Source organism: Wickerhamomyces anomalus (genome assembly GCF_001661255.1).
Source record: "Wickerhamomyces anomalus NRRL Y-366-8 unplaced genomic scaffold WICANscaffold_1, whole genome shotgun sequence".
NCBI classification, from domain to species: domain Eukaryota; kingdom Fungi; phylum Ascomycota; class Saccharomycetes; order Phaffomycetales; family Wickerhamomycetaceae; genus Hansenula; species Hansenula anomala.
This window is the reverse complement of record NW_017567110.1, coordinates 1,277,682-1,297,342: the sequence shown is the minus strand read 5'-3', so window position 1 is coordinate 1,297,342 and position 19,661 is coordinate 1,277,682. Positions and strand designations below refer to the sequence as shown.

Below are 19,661 nucleotides of genomic sequence, written 5' to 3'. Positions count from 1 at the left end.
TTACTCCATTTATTAAGCACATTACATTAATTAAACTAACTATATATGTTCCCTCTACCCCCTATATCAACCCACTCTTTTTCAAATTAGATTGAACAATCATATCTGTCACTGCAGTCAAAACAAACTTCATACTTTGTGTATCTGTAGCACAAGTTCTATGAACATAAATTGGTTTATTAGTTCTGTTTAAACCAAGGAAAATATCTTCAAAATATTTAATACCTGAATTAACATCTCCTAATTTACCTCTATAATCTGGGAAATATTTTCTAATTGATGATCTTTTAATTTTCTCTTCAAATAAATCAATCTTGTTCAAAAATAAAATGAATGGAGTATTTATAAACCATTTACTATTACAAAGTGAATCAAATAACATCATTGCTTCATGCATACGGTTCACTCTTTCATCTTCAAACAACATTTGATCATATTCTGAGACTGCTAAAACAAATAAAACTGCAGTTATATCTTGGAAACAATGAATCCATTTTCTTCTTTCAGATCTTTGACCACCTGCATCTAAAACTTTGAATTTAGATGACCCAATATTAAAATTTGTTTCTGTGATACCAGTAGTTTTAATTCTCCCTTTCAAAATATCTTCATTTGTACATATATAATTTGGATTTGCAAAATTATCAATATTATCAAAATAATATGATGCACTACCTTCTAATTGAAACTCATTTGATCTTATAAAACATTGTTGAATCCCTTTATCTTCATACCATAGTTTCTTAATAGATTCTGCAATCAAATCTCTAGTGAAATTTTCAGATTGATTATTTAAAACATTTGAATTTATTGTACTAACACCAGGTCTAATTGAAGTATCATTTAATCCCTGGGTAATTTCTTCTAATTGAGTGACTTTATCACCATTATCTCCTCCTCCCAATAATTGTTGCTGTTCTTGTTGTTGTTTTTGCTCTATAGAATCCCAAACAGACCCAGTACGCCCTGTACTTTGTATTCTTCTTTTAGCTTCACTTCTTTCACTATATTTTAAAACATAATCATTCAAGAAATTACTACCACCTGCAATACCAGTATCTATATGATCCAAAACTTTAGCTCTTAATATAACAGTCTTAAAATGTGATAATTCAGAGTTTGGTAAATCACTATCTAATGAAATCCCCAATTTTCTAGCTTGTATTATTAAAATCCTCATACTTTGAATAGCATCAGCCCATATAACTTGTGCGTACTGTTGACGCTCTTGATGTGTGAAACCATTTTGATGCAAAACTTTCATTTGCTTTAAAACAGTTGATTTACCTGACTCCCCAGCACCTAATAACAATAATTTAACTTCATTCTTTTCTCGTTGTTTTTCCATCATTAGTCTTTTCTCAATAGCCGCATTAGCCTTTCTACTTTGTAGTAAAGGATCATCTTCCTCCTGTACTGGTGTACTAGCTGCACAACCCATTGCTTATGATACTATATGTGTGATTTGTTGGTGCTTTTTTTTTCAACTAATTGAATGTGTAAAGTGCTATCAAAAGGAATGATGTTTGGATATATTTGTGATTAAACCGTGTCAATGGAGCCAAACAACACCTAAACTTAACTCAACTGTACTAAGACTTTGAAAGTGGATATAAACCTTAAGTAAAATTAATAGTTTTGTTCTGGGTATGTTGTGTTTTTTTTTCCTTGAAGTATCCTTTCAAATTCATGTTGTATCAGATTTTAAAGAGCCTCAAAAAGTCGTCTGTCAAAATTCAAAGTGTCAAAAACAATTTCACTACAAAAAACAACAACAAAACTTTCAAAACTGCTTTATACTCCCGATACTGTACAGAACTAAAGACCTTTCAAAATATTCGACTAAGACCCTTATTTGCTATATTCAATGGTAAGATTTCGTTGCTGAGATTGGTGGGCTCTGAATTCTCCTTTTTGATCAAATTGGTTCTACTTGTCAGCTCAACATCTTTCCAACCTTCCACACTTTCATCTGAATAATTATAATCTTGAAATACTCCACCATAAACTGCTGAAGTTTCTGCACCCTTGAGTGGGTCATTCTCCAAAGTATCCGAATTCATTGAAATTTTTGATTTGTGAGTGGATGGTCTTGATTCTAAATAATGGCGTACAGATGATGATGGTTTCCTTGTTTCATCAACTATAGTTTTATCAAGTCCATTCGACATGACGGAATCGTCATTATCATTAAAAAATGTGTCTTGAATTAGGTTCTCATTATTTACTGACTGGTGGAGATACTGATATGATGGGATTTGTTGTTGGTGGTGTCGAAGTGGAGGTATTGATCTGAATGAAATCAATTCTGAATGGCAACTATTGTTTGAAAAAGATCTTTGGTTAGGATCATGTTTTGAGCTAGTGAAGTCAGCCACCAAATTTAACGAAGATTTCGAAAGGACCGGTTTTGAACCTGTTGATAATAAAGCTGCATGTAATGATATATCGTTCATTATCATTCTCCATGGCTCATTTGATTTGTGTTGCTTCGATGCTGGTGAGTGGGTTTCCTTTGCATAACCACTATTTGATCTTGAAAGATCTATCAATGGAACACCAGATTTTGTATTCCTTCTAGCATATGATGTTGATTTTGCTATTTTTTCAGTTTCAACTTCTTGTGCGTCTTGCTGGTCAAAAATAGATGATTGATCAATGCCTCCCGGTGATTGTGCAATGATTTCAATTCTATCAACAGCAGAAATAATTGATTCTGAATTACTTGGTGGATCTTCTTCTTCAATTGGTGTCGGTGGATCTGGTATCTTTGATAATGGGTGTCTTCTTTTGAAGAACCAAAACCGACGGCGCAGCCTTGATTTTGGCTCAATATAATTGACATGATTAACAACTTTTTCTGAAACCTCATTAACAGACGGTGGGGTGTAATTTGTTTTGTCACAGAAGCTCAAACAATGCTGGTTGTGATACACAGGGCTTCTCAAACTTCCTTCAGCATCATTGTGACATGTGCATTTGCATTGTTGACGTTTAACTTCAAGTGTTACACTTGATTGACCTGATTTTATTTTCTTATAAGCTGAGATATAACTTCTAATGGTAGAACCGATAACGGTGTTATTGTGGTTATCGTCATCCTGACTATGGGTTTCAACTTCATCACCTTCTGATCTATCCGAGAACCCTATAAAGTCATTTTGTTCTGTTGGACTTTCTTCTTGCTCATCATCTTCTTCCTCAATTGTTTCCTCAACTTCAACTGGGTCTATGTTTGTTGCAGGATCAAATGTTCTCAACGTTATCAATGGCCTACTTGGATCACGATTTTTGATGACATGTTCTTTAGAGCTGATTTTGTTCTTGTTATGGTGCACCTCGATCTTGAGTCTCTTGAACTTGTTTTTGAGTAAGTTGATATGGTAGCCCATGGCTTAACTTAAGCGGTAAATTTGATGGTGACTGATTGATTGCACTAATTTTGACGAAGAACTTTACAGACAGTGGTCTATGAGTGCATGGCTTCAGTAAAAGGTCAATACCAACATGTGTGATCGAGTTTGATGGCTTTTGTTTTGTTTTCAATTTCTGGCGGCTGTTGTGTATATTTTTTGATTTTTGTGTCGTAATAAAAACACACAAAAACTAACTACAAAGAAAAATTCAAAATCTACATCAAAATAGGTAATTTTCAATGGTTTTTCATTTTTTTAGGGGATTTTTTTGTTTTTTCTCGGTAGAGATAGAAGTTCTAATTGCTCAATTCTCTGAATGATCTTTCAATTAAATCCTTCATCTCTTTGTAAGAAACAATCAAACATGTTTGTTCATCATGGGAAACAAGCAGAATCTTTTCATCAATACCAGCATCTAATTTGTTTAAAGTCTTCAAGACAAATGCAAGATCTAGAACCGGTTTACCTCTTTCATCAACTTGATGGAAAACATATTCACGGAACAATTTGATCGGATATCTTTCACCTGATTGAGACCATGCAGCATTTTGGGTATACTCTGGTCTATCAGTTATAAAATTCAATTTTGTGAGTAATCTGACCAATCTTGCATTTTCTAATTCTCTTGTTAATTGAGCTTCATAGTAATCTGCACTCTCCTCCACACGACTCAACTCCTCAAATAATTGAGGTGCTATTAATTTTTGAAATTCTTTTATGGAAAGCTCCGCTTCATCGCTCAATAAATATAAAAGTGCCTCTTTGAATGCATCATCCATATTGTCTAAATTGGCTATTATATCTTTTTTTGTTGAAAACTTTGAGGCACCTGGTGATGCAGAAGCAGCTAATGTTAATAGCATTTCACCCAATTTCTTCAAATCTCTTTGTTTTAGTTCTTGTGCTTTCTCTTCAGAGCTTTCTTCATCATAGTCTAAAATATCAAATATACCACAATCTGATAAACGCAATCTATTTTTACTAGTGATGATGGCCTTTTGAAGGGATATGGATCTTATTGATAAGTTCTTTGAATGAGCACTAGCTATGGCACCTGTCAATTGTGTTGTATAACCCCATAATGCTCTTGGAGTGATTGGTTCAGGTTTACCACCAAGGTTCGAATGGAAATGTTGCTCAATTAAATTTTTGGAGTTTGGATAATAATCATAAACAACAATTAAAGAATTATCACCAAAGCTTCTTGAAGTGAATGCATCAACAACATTTGCAACATTTGAATTTTTGAATCTTATCCAGCGATTAATTGTGGATAAACTTTTATCTTTTGAGATTTTGACACTCTCTATACGACGTAAAACATATGCTCGTCCATCAACATTTGAAAATGCTTTATAGAGTGAGCTATTATAACCATATGTGGTATCTGATTTGTTCAAAGAATTATCTAATGGGACTAAACTGTAATAGACACCAACAAGTTCTGGTAAATTTGAATGAGGTAAAGTTTTCAATGTAGATTCATTCTTCTTGAGTAAAGTTTCTCTTAGCTCATTTGGTATGAATAAAGTCTCGGCTGTTTGTTCATTTCCTTTCAAAGGTATTTGTAAATGTGGAGGTGGAGCAGGGGCATAAAGATGGTACTGTAAAGGATATGAGGATTGTGGGTATAAGAAATCTTGGTGAGATGTACCAATCGACGCATATGGATTCAAAGAATCCGTTGTTTGGGCATAAGGATTTGGTTGAACTTGATCTGTCGGTTGGGCAAGATAAGGATTTGTTGGAACTGGTGAACGGTTCAATGTTGAGGGAACTTCAGATGCTGGGAGAAAAGCTGGAGTATCAAAGTTAAATTTATTGGCAGCCGATTGAGAGTCTGCTTCTCCAAAAGTACCCGATGGAACAAATGATGGTATGTCTGATAATTTTGGTGAAAGTGTAGAGAACTTATTGACTGATTTTGTTGTTGGCGCCAAACTAGGAGCATTAGAAATAGCAGATGATGGAAGAAAGGTTGAAGCAGCGAGGTTGAATTTTTTCTTTGAGTCAGCTAAAGATGGGTTTGTAACTGTGGAACTTGCACTTGGAGGTCTTGTGGATAATGAAAGGTCATTGATTGATATATTCTTGGTTGGATCTAACGGAACTGTGTTATTACTGATAGCAGCAGTATTATTCCTTTTTGAATCATCATGCTTGAACGAGCACCCTTTACCTTCATATTTACAAAACCCATGGATTGTGATATTTCTGCAAGGGACGTCTTTAGCCCAGTCCAGGTTTGCTTTGATATGGTTAATGTCATCTTCATTATCGTTAAATAATCTCACTCACTTTTATCCATCACGGGAATCAACTGATAATTGTGTGCCTGACACCTGAAAAACGCGTGGTTGCACCTCTTAGAAAGGACTGATTAGCATATACACCACTGCTATGACACAACGGATGGCTCTGGAACTATAAGCTCTTTTGTTTCTATTCCAATGTCGTAAACCTTGTGTAACTGATGCTGTTGTTGTTGTTGACATTTCCACGGTGACGGGTCCACGACAGGGCAATACTTCCAGTCGCGAATTCGCGTGTTCGCGAACTTGTTTTCCACTTCGGCTCTAAGCTGCTCAAAGAACCGAGAAGTGCTTTATGATTTAGACACAATCGAGACCAAAACTTGGATCGTGAAAGCCTTTCAAACCAATTTTGCCTGTGAAAATTTTCAATTCACTCTGTTAAGCTTCATTTTATACCAAAACAATATAAATCTTTGACGAAATGGGTGTTATAATCTTGACAGGTGCTTCAAGAGGTTAGTATATGATTTTCTTTCAAATAAGCAGTTTTCTCTAACAGGGCTAAATTAGGGATCGGTGCAGTAATGGCTGATATTCTTTTGAAGAATAAAGAAAACAACCTTGTTGCAGTTGCACGTTCAGAAGGGCCATTAAGAAACCTAAAGATAAAATATGGGGAAGAAAGAGTTGCCACTGTTGTTGGTGATTTGAGTGAAGCTTCAGTTGCCAAAAAAATTATTGATACAGCAATTACACAATTTGGTAGAATTGACTCAATCATTGCAAATGCTGGAGTTTTACAACCCGTTGCCCAAATAAAAGATGTTGATATCGATCAATGGAAAAAGCTGTTTGATGTTAACTTTTTCTCCATAGTTTCATTGGTGTCTTTGGCACTCCCTGAATTGAGAAAGACTAAAGGACATGTTGTTTTAGTTTCATCAGGTGCTTCAACAAAATCATATGTGAGTGTTTATAGAATGTATCAAAAAGACAAAACTAACAAACCATAGGATGGATGGGGAGCATACGGTGCCTCTAAAGCTGCCATCAATCATTTTGCTATTCAGCTTGCTGGAGAAGAGCCAGATGTGTCAATTGTTTCTGTTGCACCGGGTGTTGTCGATACCCAAATGCAAGTGGATATAAGAGAGAAGTGTAAGTATATAAAGAAGTCATTAGAGAATAGCAAGGTTACTAACTTGAGTAAACAGTTGGCCAAAATATGACTCCTGAAGGGCTCAAACGTTTCACTGATCTGAAATCCAACAATGAGCTTCTTGATCCCTCAGTTCCTGGTACAATATTTGCCAACCTAGCGCAAAGAGGATTCAGCAAAGAAATCAATGGCAAATACTTGAGATATAATGATCCATTACTAGAGTCATACACTAAATAATCATTTCACATCTTGTACAAAGAAGATATAAGCGTATATTGAAATAGGCGTTTGAAGCCCTGTCCTGTAGGTATTTTTTTTTTTTGTTCCTTTGGAATTTTGAGCTTTGAACGTTACAAGAGTGAAGAACTTCAGCGTAATACTAGCTCGAATCTATTATAAAAAATGATGAATAGACTACTGTTGGGGTCAACAAGATTGGCCTTCAGAAAAAACACCCTGTCATCAGCCACAAAATTTGCTAAATCGTCAAACATCATTCTCAATTCACGTTTTTATTCCACTTCCAATTCCGAAAAACAACAAGATCCAAAGTCAACACCACCACCAAGAAGTAGTAATAGAGGTAAAATTGCCATCTTATTAGCCTTATTAGCTGCTGGTTCCACAATTGCATCAATATCAATCCAAAAATCTGGTCCAAAAGAGCTAGTTGAACCAGAAAAGCAAAAAGCATTCAAAAATGGTGACGTTTCAGTAATCTTTGTCTTGGGTGGTCCAGGTGCAGGTAAAGGTACTCAATGTGCAAATTTAGTTAAAGATTATGGGTTCGTTCATCTTTCAGCTGGTGATTTACTAAGAGCCGAACAAAAAAGACCAGGTTCTGAATTCGGTGAATTAATTGCTCAACATATCCGTGATGGTATCATTGTGCCTCAAGAAGTTACTATTGCACTTTTGAGAAATGCAATGAAGGAAGAATTTTCTAAAGGTAATACTAGATTCTTAGTTGATGGTTTCCCACGTAAAATGGATCAAGCTATTACTTTTGAAGACGAAGTTGCAACTAGTTCATTCACTTTATTCTTTGAATGTCCAGAAGAAGTTATGTTAAAACGTTTATTAGAAAGGGGTAAAACTAGTGGTCGTACTGATGATAACATTGAAAGTATAAAGAAAAGATTCAGAACTTTTGTGGAAACAAGTTATCCTGTTGTGGAATATTTTGAAAAACAAGATAAAGTTGTCAAAGTTTCCTGTGACCATCCAGTTGAAGCTGTTTACGCTGAAGTTAAGAAAGCCATTAAAGATAAAATCAACATTGATGTTAAATGAATAAAGAATACCATTAAATAGAAGAATGAATCCAACGTGAATAGATGGAAACTACTGTAGTTTTTTTAGCTTGAACGATCGCGATCGTGATCTTGTCGAAACCAAAACAAAAAAAAAAATAACATCAACAAAACAAACTGCCCTAAATCCATGTACCTTGAACAGCTAGATCAGAATCTTCAATATAGCCTTATCTTAAAATGGGGAAAAAGAGCAAAACAGGCCAACCAGCAATCTACATTGCACCACCATCCGCCAATTTCAAAGCTGACAAGTTCACAGTAACAGATTATGATCCACAGACTCAACTCCATGATCCATTCGAAGATGACTTGGATTTTTTATTGAAGGATGATACTCATACTGATGCTATTGAAACCACCACAACCATAGATGAAGATATTACTATACCAATACCCAAAAACTCAAAAAATAACAAAAATAATGCAACCACAACTGGTCCTATAGAAGTTAATGTCACTAAAAAATTGAAAAAAGAGATTATGAATTTCGACATTACATTCTCAGATGATGAAGAGGTTTACCATCATAAGACTCAAGGTGGTGTGAATTCTTTGGCAAGAGAAATTGACTCTGACAGGTACATGAGGGCTGAACTAGGCCTAGATCTATCAGATAGTGATGATTTTTCAGGTAGTGAGAATGATATGGATGCTATGGCTGAGCTTTATGAACAATTGGAAATTAGTGATAACTATGATCCTGTAAGAACTGAGCATTTTGATGAGAAAGGAAGCCTAAAAGTTGAAACAAAGAATGCTGATGGGAAGAAGAAACAAAAAGGGAAACCACAAAATGGAGCAAACAAACAAGAAAATAACTCAGATACTGCTCCGACAAAGAGAAGAAGGGAGAGAAAGAAGAAAGAGAATGGTTCAAAAGATGAGAGTAAACTAAAGAAAGAAGAGAGTGAACAACAAGTTCCAAATAAAGAAACTAAAACAGAGCATGAAGGCCGTTCAAAAAGCCACCAAAGAAGGGTTAGAAGAAGAAAGGCTGAACAATTGAGAAAAAATGGTGAAAATGGCAATGATCAAACTAAGGAATCTCAAGATGCTGTCAACACTTCCAATAACGAGAAGAAGTTCAAGGGGAAAAATCAAGGCTCAAACAAACCAAAGGAATCCGATGCTACAAAGAGAACTGAGTTAATAGAGCAACAGAGAAGTACAAAACCAACAAAGACAAGAGGGAAAGCTCAAAGTGATAGACATGAAAAGTCCAAGAGTCCTGAAACTCAAGAAAAGAGCGAGAACCGCACGAAAGAAAAAACTACCAAAGATGAAAATAACCAAGAGAAGGAAAAGACGCCTAGAAGGACCAAGAAGAAGGAAGAACTAAATAGGGATAAGAAGGAAAAGAAAGCCAAATCAAAAGATCAAAATATTGACAAATCCAATTCCAAGGCTCAAACACAAGAAGCTAGTCAAAAGTCAAACATGGATCAACTTCAGGAAACTATTAAGAAAAGAATGAAAGAATTGAAAGAAATGAAAGAACAGGCCTTACCACACATTGCCTAATTACTACAGCATTTTGTTTTTAGTCTCGTTAGTTTTAAGTTTATCATTATTGAATGCAGACTATTCACTCTCTATTTCCATTATAGCATCATCGTCATCACTTGAATCATCCCCATTGATTAAATCAGCAGCTCTTTGTTCAACACTTTGGTCCAATGTATTTCCATGTTGAGTTACAGCTTGTCTATTTCTATTGAACAGAGGTGTAGCTGCTGGGTTATTTCTTTTCTTATTCATCAATAAAGATGAATCTCCACTAAAACTATCAGCTGAGTTTGTGAAAAATCCAAAAGTTCCAGGTGCTGAATCTTCCTTACTTGACAAACAGTTTTCTTCAAGTGCTCTTTTCAATAGATCTGATGGAACTGGATCACTTGGATTTATAGCTAATGCATAATGTAAATTTTCAATCGATTTCGAAACTTCTCCAATTTTCAAATAAATTAACCCAATTGCCGAATAAATATTTGAATCCTTATTTGATATTTTCAACACTTTTTCAAAACATGCCAATGATTTTGTAAACATGTTTAATCTTCTATAAACATGACCCAAATTTGCATGTATTGATAACCATGCTTTTGAGTCAGAGTTACTTCTTTTGGATGCTTTTAATGCCTGCATGAAATAATTTTCAGCATTTGTTAATTCATTCTTATGATAGTAGATCACACCCATCTCATTCAAAAGTAAAGGGTCAGAGGAGCAGATTGAATAAGATGACAATAAATATTCTTCTGATAGTGCCAAATTACTCATTTGAAGGTATTGCATACCAAGAAATAAGTTTGGTAAATGTGTACCTGGGAAAAACCTTGCAGCAGTTGAATATGCAGAGATTGCTTGCTCATGTTCTCCTTCAACTGCAAATGTATGGGCGAATCCTATCCAGGCTTGACCAAAATTTGGATTCAAAACTGATGATTTCAAAAAGAATTTTCTTGCCTCTGATATTCTGTTGATTGCCAAATAATAAATACCAACAGCTAACCACGTTATTGAATGATTTGGATAATGTTCAGCTAGTTTATGAGCTGTTAAAAACAACTTGTTTTTTCCACCTAATTCATGCAAACATGATAAATATATCGGTAAGGCTGAAAAATTGAACAGATCTTCTTGAAGGATCTTTTCACAAATCTCTAAACAGTTTTGGAATCTGCATTGCATGAAAAGAAGCTCAGCTCTACTAAACATGACTGTATGATTCTTATCAAGGCTGAATTCTTCTTTTAATCTGATTTCTGCATCTTCAAACTTATCCACATTCAAGTATTTGTTAATTCTTGTTGTATATAGAGATTTGATAAGTTCTGCATTCTCATCTGTATCGGAAAAATCCAACAATGAAAGTAATTCCCATTCTTCTAGAGGAGTGAGCATGTTGTTTGTTATTAGTTCATCAAATGCTTCATAACATTTCACATCAACTAACACTGCTTCTTTATAACAATCTTTTGCCCTTTCAAGATTATTTTGATTAGCATAGATCTGACCTCGCACATAACACAACGACGCCTCTAGTTTAATACCACCGTCTAAATTTTTAACATGTTGAGTTTCATTTTTGAATGGATTTGTTTCACCAACAATATCTAACGCTTCATCCCATTTCTCCAGTTTAACTAAACATAATGCCGATAAATAACGACAACTGACACTTGAAGAATCCAGATTGTCTCTTGCTAATAGTTGTCTTGCCCGGTAATAGTTACCATTAGAGTAATATACTTGTGCTAACCAAAATGCATCATTTGGATCATTTGTTAAAGCCAATACTTTATCACCAATATATTCTGCAGCTTTGTAGTGATGTTGCATTAGAGCATCGTGCCTCCAGAGTCTCAATTTTTCAGCAGGCGACAAGTTTGTGGTTGTAGTTGGCTGTGCGTTGTTACCATTGGATAGTTTACCGCCAGAGTGGTGACTGGGTATATTTGCAGTTCTGTCTATTGATGATGGAGTATGATCTGAGGCACCTGCCAATGGACTTGGGAACAGAGGCTGGTTTGGAGTTGATCTGAGCGTCGTGTCATGTGTTCTGTTGGCGACAAGCGGTGAGATGGCCAACGTGGAGCTATGCTGGGAAGGGCTATTGGCAGGCATCTTTGCTCAAGTGGTGACTGGTTGGTTGAAATGTTGAAGTTATGGCATTTTCACGTAAACAAAAACAAACCAGAACATTCGCGAATTTTTCAGAATTATTCTTTTTCCGCGAATGTGTTCTGCGATTTGTTCCATGACGAATCTCGCGAAACTTGAAAATACTGGGGCAGAAGGGCAGCCAGCATCAAGAAATGCGTTCAATTTGATAGGAAGTTGTAGAGAATTCCATAGATTTATCGTTTATGTAACACAATTCAAACGAGGACTCATAAATATACATCTTTCCCAAGCCAATTACCGTGTAAATCCGCTGCCTAAATGAATTGTGGTTGGCCTTTTTTCTTTTTAATGGTCTCGAATCTCGAAAGAGTCATAGAGAAAAAAAAAGAGCCAGCGACCTTATTTAAAGATAAGATCAAATCCATACTTTTGTTTCTTTCTTTCTTTCGAACTTCAACTCGAAATTACAAGATACAATACACCACACAATGACTAAACCAGTTACTTTACATCTAAGAGCAGAGAAAAAACCTCTTGAAGCTCGTGCTGCCTTGACACCAACCACTACTAAACAATTGATCCAAGCTGGATTCACTGTTTATGTTGAAGAATCAAAACAATCCGCTTTCAAAGCTGAAGAATATGCTAAAGTTGGTGCTAAAATAGTACCAGAAGACTCTTGGAAATATGCCCCAACTGATCGTATCATTATCGGGTTAAAAGAATTACCAGAAGAAGATACTTTCCCATTAATTCATGAACATATCCAATTTGCTCATTGTTATAAAGACCAAGGTGGTTGGCAAACAGTTTTAAGCCGTTACGCTAGAGGTGATGGTACTTTATATGACTTGGAATTTTTGGAAAATAACCAAGGTAGAAGAGTTGCTGCCTTTGGGTTTTATGCTGGTTTCGCTGGTGCTGCTTTAGGTGTCAAAGACTGGGCTTTCAAAAATACTCACGCCGATTCTGAAGATTTACCAGGTGTTGAACCATATCCAAGTGAAGGTGCACTAGTCGAAGATGTTAAAAAAGATTTACAAAAAGCCTTATCAAAAGGTGCCAAAAAACCAAAAGTTTTAATTATTGGTGCTTTAGGTCGTTGTGGTTCAGGTGCTGTTGAATTATTAACCAAAGCTGGTATTCCAGATGAAAACATTCTGAAATGGGATATTAAAGAAACTTCAAGAGGTGGTCCATTCAAAGAAATTGCTGAAGCTGATATCTTTGTTAATTGTATCTATTTATCAAAACCAATCCCACCATTCATCAATTATGAATTATTGAATAAACCTAACAGAAAATTGAGAACTGTTGTTGACGTTTCAGCTGATACCACCAATCCTCACAACCCAATTCCAATTTATTCAATTGCCACAGTTTTCGATAAACCAACCGTTAGAGTTGAGACCAAAGCCGGTCCAAAATTATCTGTGGTTTCAATTGATCATTTACCTTCATTGTTACCAAGAGAAGCTTCAGAATTCTTTTCAAAAGATTTGTTACCATCCTTATTGCAATTACCAAATAGAAAAACTGCTCCAGTGTGGGTTAAAGCTGAAAAATTATATAAACATCATGTTAAACGTTTGAGCAGAGAACAAAAATTATAAGGTGATTGATTCAGTTTGTGATTTTTTTTCATCCAAAAGACTGGTTTATTTAGTTCGAAAGTTGTTTTTACAACCCCATTTTTTATAGACTTCAAATAATATTCTCTATTTGACATTATTATACAAACGTAGCTTTAGTTTACTCCAATTCAACAGTAACTTTAGCATTCTTTTTCGACTTCTTACTCTTCTTCTTCTTACGACCCTCCATTATTCTTTTCAATTCAGCTTGATCGGCTTCATTTTCACTCTCACTCGCACTAGCAGCTTCTTCATCATCAATATCATCAATTCTTCTCTTCATGGTTTCGAATTTCTCCACACTTTCTGAAGAAACTTCAACACAATTTAATCTTTCACCTGTGTTATAAACTGCAACTTGATCTTTAAGTGCCAAATCCCAAATAACAATGTTACCATCTGATGAAATTGAGATTAAATATGTTTCATTATTGACTCTGTATAATTTGAAATCCTTTATACGGTTTGTATGTCCAACTAGTTTGAATTTTGGCTCTGGTTCTTTATCATCTTCAACTTTTGTTAAATCTTCAACGTCATAAAATTCTAATGAACCATTATTTAATCCAACAACAGCATATTCAACATCATCAATCTTGTAAACTTCGATGTGCATTAATGTACTTTTGAAAGGAACTTCTTTGATAATTTGTGCTTCAGATGTTTTATAAACCAAAATTTTATTCAATAAGCCAACAAAGAAGTAATCACCAGTTAATGACCATCTAACGAATTCACCACTTTGCCAATCATTTTTAATTTTCAAATTTGCAGCTTTTTTAGCAGTCATCAAATTCCATAATCTAACAGATTTATCTTCACCAACACTAACAGCGATTCTACCTGATGGATGAATAGATATATCATTAATTCTACCCTTATGACCTTTTAAAGTCCCAAAAATTTCCCAATCTTTTGTTCTCCAAATAATAATCTTACCATCATCTGATCCACTTAGTAACCATTTCCCACTAGCACCTGATCCAAGAACTTCTTCACCATCTGTATGCCCTTCATGTGAAAATCTTAATGAAGTGATACTTCCTTGATGTCCTAATAATGTACCCAATTCTTTTCTTTTCTGTAAATCATAAATTTTGATATGTTCATCATTACTCCCAGTGACTAAATATCTCTTAGCAGCAGCAATAGATTTGATAGATAGAGCATGCGCTTGGAAGTGGAATATTGGCTGGAATACAGGTGTTTTTTCCTTCTCTAAAATCAAAGAAAGTGATAATAAGTTATGTTCATATGATCCCACATAGATACGGAATTGAGTTTTGGCTTGTGAAGTAGAGGTGGTGGAGCTGGTTGGAGGTATGATTGTTGGTTTGATTACGCTTGGTTTTGAAGAAGACTTTGGGTCTTTGACTTGTACTTTTTTACCTGCCATGATTGAATATGGTGCTGTTATTATTATTTGGACTGTTCTGAGTACTTTAAAATGGTTTATGTTTTTACATGTAGGAAATTTTTTTTTTTCAGATTGGTTTGAAGCCCTGATCCGATGAGGTTTAAGCAAAAATCTACAACATTCAACATGAACTAAAAATTGTATTTCATAAAACTAAACAAAAACTAGTACAATTATTAAAATGCAAATATTAAAAAATAGCCACCCTTTAGACAATATAAAACCGATATTTAATAAAAAAAATGTAGAAATAAATAAACAAAATTGATAAAACCAAAACAAGTAATTGAAAATCCCTTCAATTATTAACGTTTATAACACTCGTGACTGCTTCATTCATTTGACTGAAATGTCTATTAAAAGCAACTTTCACACGTTCATTACCAAGCATGACTTTACCTAACCCACTTCTAACAAATTGTTGGAACTGATCGTTCCAACTGAAAGTCCAACCTGAATTTATCAAAATAAAGAATGAAATGATCAAAATCAACAAAGGTAACCAAAAGAACAACAACATCTTATCATTTTGAACATTCTTACGTTGATGGAAAAATTTGATAAAAATATCTTCACTTTCATCTGATGAATTGTTTGAACTTTGAGCTGTTGAATCGGTTTGTGAATTCGTAAATCTTAATTTTGGAATAGTGAAATGTTTTGTTGATGATGGGTACAAATCATCATATTTTGGTAAGTCTTCAGTATCTGATGAATTGGTGTTGTTGAAAACATTTCTAACTTTATTCCACAATGAAACATCAGTAGGTTGTGTAAGACTAGAGGAAGAACCAACAGTACTTCTTCTTTGCAAGTCAATAGCTTCGATACTGTCATCTTCATCATCTTCATAGTCAGCGTCTTCACCAGAATAATCAACATCATCACTTTCTTCATCACCAGCTTCAACAGACTCTGAATCGTAATCATCACTCTCCAAACTATGGTCTGTTAGATGATCATTAACCAATCTTGAAACATGAGCACCACTATGGAAATCTAATTGATCATCATCAATTGAAAAGATTGAAGATGAGATTGAAGAGTTTGAAAATTTTCTTTGCATCATTGAGCTATGATACTTAAATAGATCCAGGACATTGGAGTCTGCAACATCTTCAGGAGTTGATCCGTTGTTTGATTTTGCAGAAAGATTTGCCTTACAATTAATCAACAGTTCAATTGAACTTCTGTCACCAGCCAAACTTGCAAAATGCAAAGGAGTGAAACCATTAACATCTCTAGAATCAACTCTTGCACCTTTTCTAATTAACAAGGAAACTAATTTGTAATAACCTTTCAAACATGACAAATGTAGTAATGTTTGGCCCTCTTGTGTGCATAATGACCAGTTTGGATTACTTGGTAATAGGTTAATCACTTGTAAAACCAGCTCTTCATCAGTGTATGATTGTAAATTATTGAATGAATTACCGTTAACGTTGACATTTGAAGTTTCTGAGCCATTAGAGCCACCACCATTAGATGCATTGGCATCTGAGCCAATGATTTTTCTTGCAATGTTTCTAGCATCTTCTAATTTACCATTCATTTTCAAACCGACAATTTGTAAAGCTAATTCAATCAATTGTCTATCACTATCATCAAGATAAGTGAAAATAGCAGTATTCAAATTATCAGAACTCTTGTTTGGTGATAGTTCTTGTTGAGTACTATTTTCTTCAAATGAAACAATAACTTGACCCGGTTGTGAAGCTGGTGGTAAATAAGTAACAATAGTTGAGTCACTCCAGCAATGTGTTGAAAGAGCTTTGTTGATACCAAACTTAACAGTAAGTCCTTGTCTAAAATTCGAACCAAGTAATGTAACTTCAACACCACCTCTTAAAGGACCTTGAGAGGGAATGATTCTTTGAATTGTTGGTAATGTACTAGATACTGAATGCGCTCCACCATTTATAGCAGCTGAAGACGAAGAAGCTAAACCTTGGTCAATAGTTGATAATTGAGAAGCTGGTGAAACAGGTTCTCTTTTAACACCAGCACCACCATTAGTAGTATATGATGGCTTTCTGGAAGGTGCAATGCTGAATCCATCTGAAAGTTCTGGAGACCAAGTTCTCTTTCTTTTGAAGACTCTGGAGTCTGTTGTATGGGGTTCTGAACTATCTTCCTCTATGGAAGTTGGTGATAAAGGTTGACCATTCAAACGGATATTCAGATTGGTATCACTATTATTATTACTGTTATTAACAGTTCCAGTCGTCACTGAATTTGAGGCTTCATTGGCAGATGTGTTGTTATCATCCAAAGTTTTCTTTCTATCCATAATCATTATTGAACTTGAAACATGTTTAGCTAAAATGTTCTCTTTTGAATCTTTCAAGATGAATAGTAATTTGAAACCTTTTGATTCTTGATGATGTCTGCAATAACAAACAATTCTAGCTGAAATTTCAAGGTCTTTGGTGTTTGTATTTTGAACAGCTGGTGGAAATGAAATAACTTCTTTACAATTGAAAATCACAGCACGTTTAGAAGTGTTTGTACCCCAATTCAAGTTATCGCTAACACCTGATTTTCTTCTTGAAGCTCTTTTTTGTTCCCTTTTAACACATCTTGCACAAATGTTACAAGATTTTTGAGAAGTAGCGGTCAAAACATAAGTATCCAAAAACAACATATTTTCTTTGACTTCGTTACTTAACTCAGATTTCAAGCATAATTTCTGTTTAGCAATGGTATCAGCTGGCAAATGAACCAAGAATTGTGGAGGTGGTGGAGATATGGATAGATCCAACTTGATTTGGGTTTCAACTCTTGAATAAGTTGGTAGCTCTTTGATTTCCATTTTATAAGGTAATGAGTTTGGATCAGCTTCAAGGTATTCTTTTGGTAATTCAGTCTCGAATTGAGCTGGGGTATCACTACCGAATTTCAACTGCGACAAAATTTCTCTTGAAGTTTCATATGATGGATCAAATGGCGAGTTCATACTAACAGAGTTGATTCTTGTATCTGGAATGGTGGAATTTGGAGTAGTAAACACTTCATGCTTTGAAACAGATTCAGGACTGTTTAAATCTATAGAATTTGGAGTAGTAGCATGGACGCCTTGATGGCTGTAGTTATTGTTATTGGTGTTATTCATTGAATTGTGTAGTTGATTGTGATTAACTGTGGTCAAGTTTGTGCCATCGACAGTTGGCGTAACACCGAAATTTGTGATATCAAATCCATTTTGACGTTGATTATCATTACCAACACCATTGAAATATAAGAAATCATTCTTATTCAATTCATCAGTTAGGAAATTAGTGAACATTTCATCATCTTTCATAGTGATATCATTGGAAAATTGAACATTTTGATGTGATTGTTGTTGATTTCTTGATGGATCTTGGTTATCTTGTGGTTGATCATATAAACGTCTGTCTAGGAATTCATCCAATATATCAAAATCTTCAGTTGATTGTACTATATCCTGATCCAGACCATCCTTGTTGTGTGGGAGGTTCATTGAGTCCTCTAGCTTAGTTGACATCACTGGATCTCTAGTCTATACCTCAATTCACTGGACTCTCTAAGTTGTTGAAGTTAAGCGCTCTATTGCTGAATGAACGATTGATGAGGTTTTATGGGTGGTCAGGGGAGTTGTAAGTTCTGAATATTGTTATGGTGATGGTTTTGTCAGTTGGTTGTTGTTCCAATTCTCTTTCAATTCAAACAAAACGAGAAAAAAAATAAAAAGAAAAAGGCGTTAGCTGAAGCAAAAGGAGAAAACAGCCAACTTTATAACGGAACGTCCCTTGAGCAAAACAGATACACAGACACTCTGGGATTATGAATCGTAGCGTTGGTTATAAGGCTAGTGCTTGTTGGCCGTTAATTACTAATGTGTTCCAGTTGGTTCTGATGGTTGTTAATTGCGATAGTTGTTGTGCAACTGCTTACGCTGGAGCATTCCAAGGGAAATGTTACACGGTACGGGCCACGCACAGACACCGCCCTGCCTAGACGCTACAGAGGGCTCTGCCTAACACACACTCTCAGGCCAGAGAGCGCTGTTAATCGGACAAGTAGCTCAACAATATCCCAACAACTTTCGAGTGGCACAACGGGCCCACTCCTGACAACTGACACACAACTGATCGCGTTTGTAGATACGATATAATTTACAGGATACGTGGCTTGAATTTTAAACCCTTCGCCAAAGTATTTTGCCCAAGATGAATCGAGTCATTCCAATCTTCTCTCCTCCAACCAGCAGCAACTTGCTGACGTTTAGCCAACAAAAAAAATGAAACACCCAAACACCATCGCATACCACTTCGCGAATTTAGGTCATGTGATTTTGGAGCCAGATTCACGTGATACAGTTTTTTTTTGTTTGAGACGATCAAGAGTGTCGACATCGAGATTTTTTACCAGCTCCTGCCTAGCTCACGTGACCCATAATTCTAGGCGGAGCTCAGCCTGGAACTTAGGCAGAGAGGCCTGTCTCTAGGCTGGAGCTCCGCCTAGAGTATAAATTGTATGGTAGAATTCTTCAAAAAAAAAAGTTAATCAAATTTCAAACTCTTTTCCAAGCTTATAATTACAAGAATTCGCTCCTAAATTGTTTCAACTCAACCAATTACCTGTTCCAATGTCTTATTTTACTCGTTCTCACAATGCGAGGATTGACTAGCAATGATTCTACTAGGTGCACATTCGCAGAAGGCTAAGATACTAATGCTTTGTTTACAAACGTTGCTCAACGAGGTTTGACCCTTGGATTAGACCATTGTGAAAAAGAAATCCAACCAACTGCTGCTTTGATTTAACTGGCTAGTCCCCTCCAATTCAGGCTGTGCTCTTATTGACCTTGGTG

The 19,661-nt window shown here is 35.3% G+C and overlaps 11 protein-coding genes across 11 annotated transcripts; 4 read left to right on the top strand and 7 right to left on the bottom strand.

Moving 5' to 3' along the window:
• Positions 1-61: 61 nt before the first annotated feature.
• GPA1 (guanine nucleotide-binding protein subunit alpha) lies at positions 62-1,441 on the bottom strand (the record flags this gene model as incomplete). Its single annotated transcript, XM_019181300.1, has 1 exon — positions 62-1,441. One exon carries the CDS (start codon positions 1,439-1,441, stop codon positions 62-64), a length of 1,380 nt encoding a protein of 459 aa, XP_019041325.1.
• A 388-nt stretch (positions 1,442-1,829) lies between these two features.
• Positions 1,830-3,392, bottom strand: WICANDRAFT_76294 (uncharacterized protein; the record flags this gene model as incomplete). The annotated part of the gene is made up of 1 exon (XM_019184359.1): positions 1,830-3,392. The coding sequence occupies one exon, from the start codon at positions 3,390-3,392 to the stop codon at positions 1,830-1,832; it is 1,563 nt and encodes a 520-aa protein (XP_019041324.1).
• Positions 3,393-3,558: 166 nt separating this feature from the next.
• Positions 3,559-6,020, bottom strand: PAN3 (PAN-complex poly(A)-binding subunit PAN3). Its single transcript, XM_019186100.1, has 2 exons — positions 5,715-6,020; positions 3,559-5,664 (listed from the first exon to the last, which is right to left on the bottom strand). The coding sequence occupies exons 1-2, from the start codon at positions 5,722-5,724 to the stop codon at positions 3,713-3,715; spliced, it is 1,962 nt and encodes a 653-aa protein (XP_019041323.1). The 5' UTR covers positions 5,725-6,020; the 3' UTR covers positions 3,559-3,712.
• Positions 6,021-6,152: 132 nt separating this feature from the next.
• Positions 6,153-7,070, top strand: WICANDRAFT_60179 (SDR family oxidoreductase; the record flags this gene model as incomplete). The annotated part of the gene is made up of 4 exons (XM_019182952.1): positions 6,153-6,186; positions 6,242-6,636; positions 6,685-6,829; positions 6,886-7,070. 4 exons carry the CDS (start codon positions 6,153-6,155, stop codon positions 7,068-7,070), a joined length of 759 nt encoding a protein of 252 aa, XP_019041322.1.
• Positions 7,071-7,235: 165 nt separating this feature from the next.
• Positions 7,236-8,126, top strand: URA6 (bifunctional uridylate/adenylate kinase; the record flags this gene model as incomplete). The annotated part of the gene is made up of 1 exon (XM_019182951.1): positions 7,236-8,126. The coding sequence occupies one exon, from the start codon at positions 7,236-7,238 to the stop codon at positions 8,124-8,126; it is 891 nt and encodes a 296-aa protein (XP_019041321.1).
• A 503-nt stretch (positions 8,127-8,629) lies between these two features.
• Positions 8,630-9,670, top strand: WICANDRAFT_82220 (uncharacterized protein; the record flags this gene model as incomplete). The annotated part of the gene is made up of 1 exon (XM_019185355.1): positions 8,630-9,670. One exon carries the CDS (start codon positions 8,630-8,632, stop codon positions 9,668-9,670), a length of 1,041 nt encoding a protein of 346 aa, XP_019041320.1.
• Positions 9,671-9,730: 60 nt separating this feature from the next.
• Positions 9,731-11,776, bottom strand: CDC16 (anaphase promoting complex subunit CDC16; the record flags this gene model as incomplete). Its single annotated transcript, XM_019185354.1, has 3 exons — positions 9,731-9,972; positions 9,997-11,619; positions 11,650-11,776. The coding sequence occupies 3 exons, from the start codon at positions 11,774-11,776 to the stop codon at positions 9,731-9,733; spliced, it is 1,992 nt and encodes a 663-aa protein (XP_019041319.1).
• Positions 11,777-12,264: 488 nt separating this feature from the next.
• LYS1 (saccharopine dehydrogenase (NAD+, L-lysine-forming)) lies at positions 12,265-13,389 on the top strand (the record flags this gene model as incomplete). The annotated part of the gene is made up of 1 exon (XM_019184358.1): positions 12,265-13,389. The coding sequence occupies one exon, from the start codon at positions 12,265-12,267 to the stop codon at positions 13,387-13,389; it is 1,125 nt and encodes a 374-aa protein (XP_019041318.1).
• Positions 13,390-13,570: 181 nt separating this feature from the next.
• On the bottom strand, positions 13,571-14,782 carry MAK11 (Mak11p; the record flags this gene model as incomplete). Its single annotated transcript, XM_019180853.1, has 1 exon — positions 13,571-14,782. A coding segment is annotated over one exon (1,212 nt), but the record flags the coding sequence as incomplete, so codon positions are not given.
• A 343-nt stretch (positions 14,783-15,125) lies between these two features.
• WICANDRAFT_27426 (uncharacterized protein) lies at positions 15,126-17,783 on the bottom strand (the record flags this gene model as incomplete). Its single annotated transcript, XM_019181372.1, has 1 exon — positions 15,126-17,783. The coding sequence occupies one exon, from the start codon at positions 17,781-17,783 to the stop codon at positions 15,126-15,128; it is 2,658 nt and encodes an 885-aa protein (XP_019041316.1).
• An 89-nt stretch (positions 17,784-17,872) lies between these two features.
• On the bottom strand, positions 17,873-18,332 carry WICANDRAFT_82216 (uncharacterized protein; the record flags this gene model as incomplete). Its single annotated transcript, XM_019185353.1, has 2 exons — positions 17,873-17,902; positions 17,967-18,332. The coding sequence occupies 2 exons, from the start codon at positions 18,330-18,332 to the stop codon at positions 17,873-17,875; spliced, it is 396 nt and encodes a 131-aa protein (XP_019041315.1).
• Positions 18,333-19,661: the final 1,329 nt, after the last annotated feature.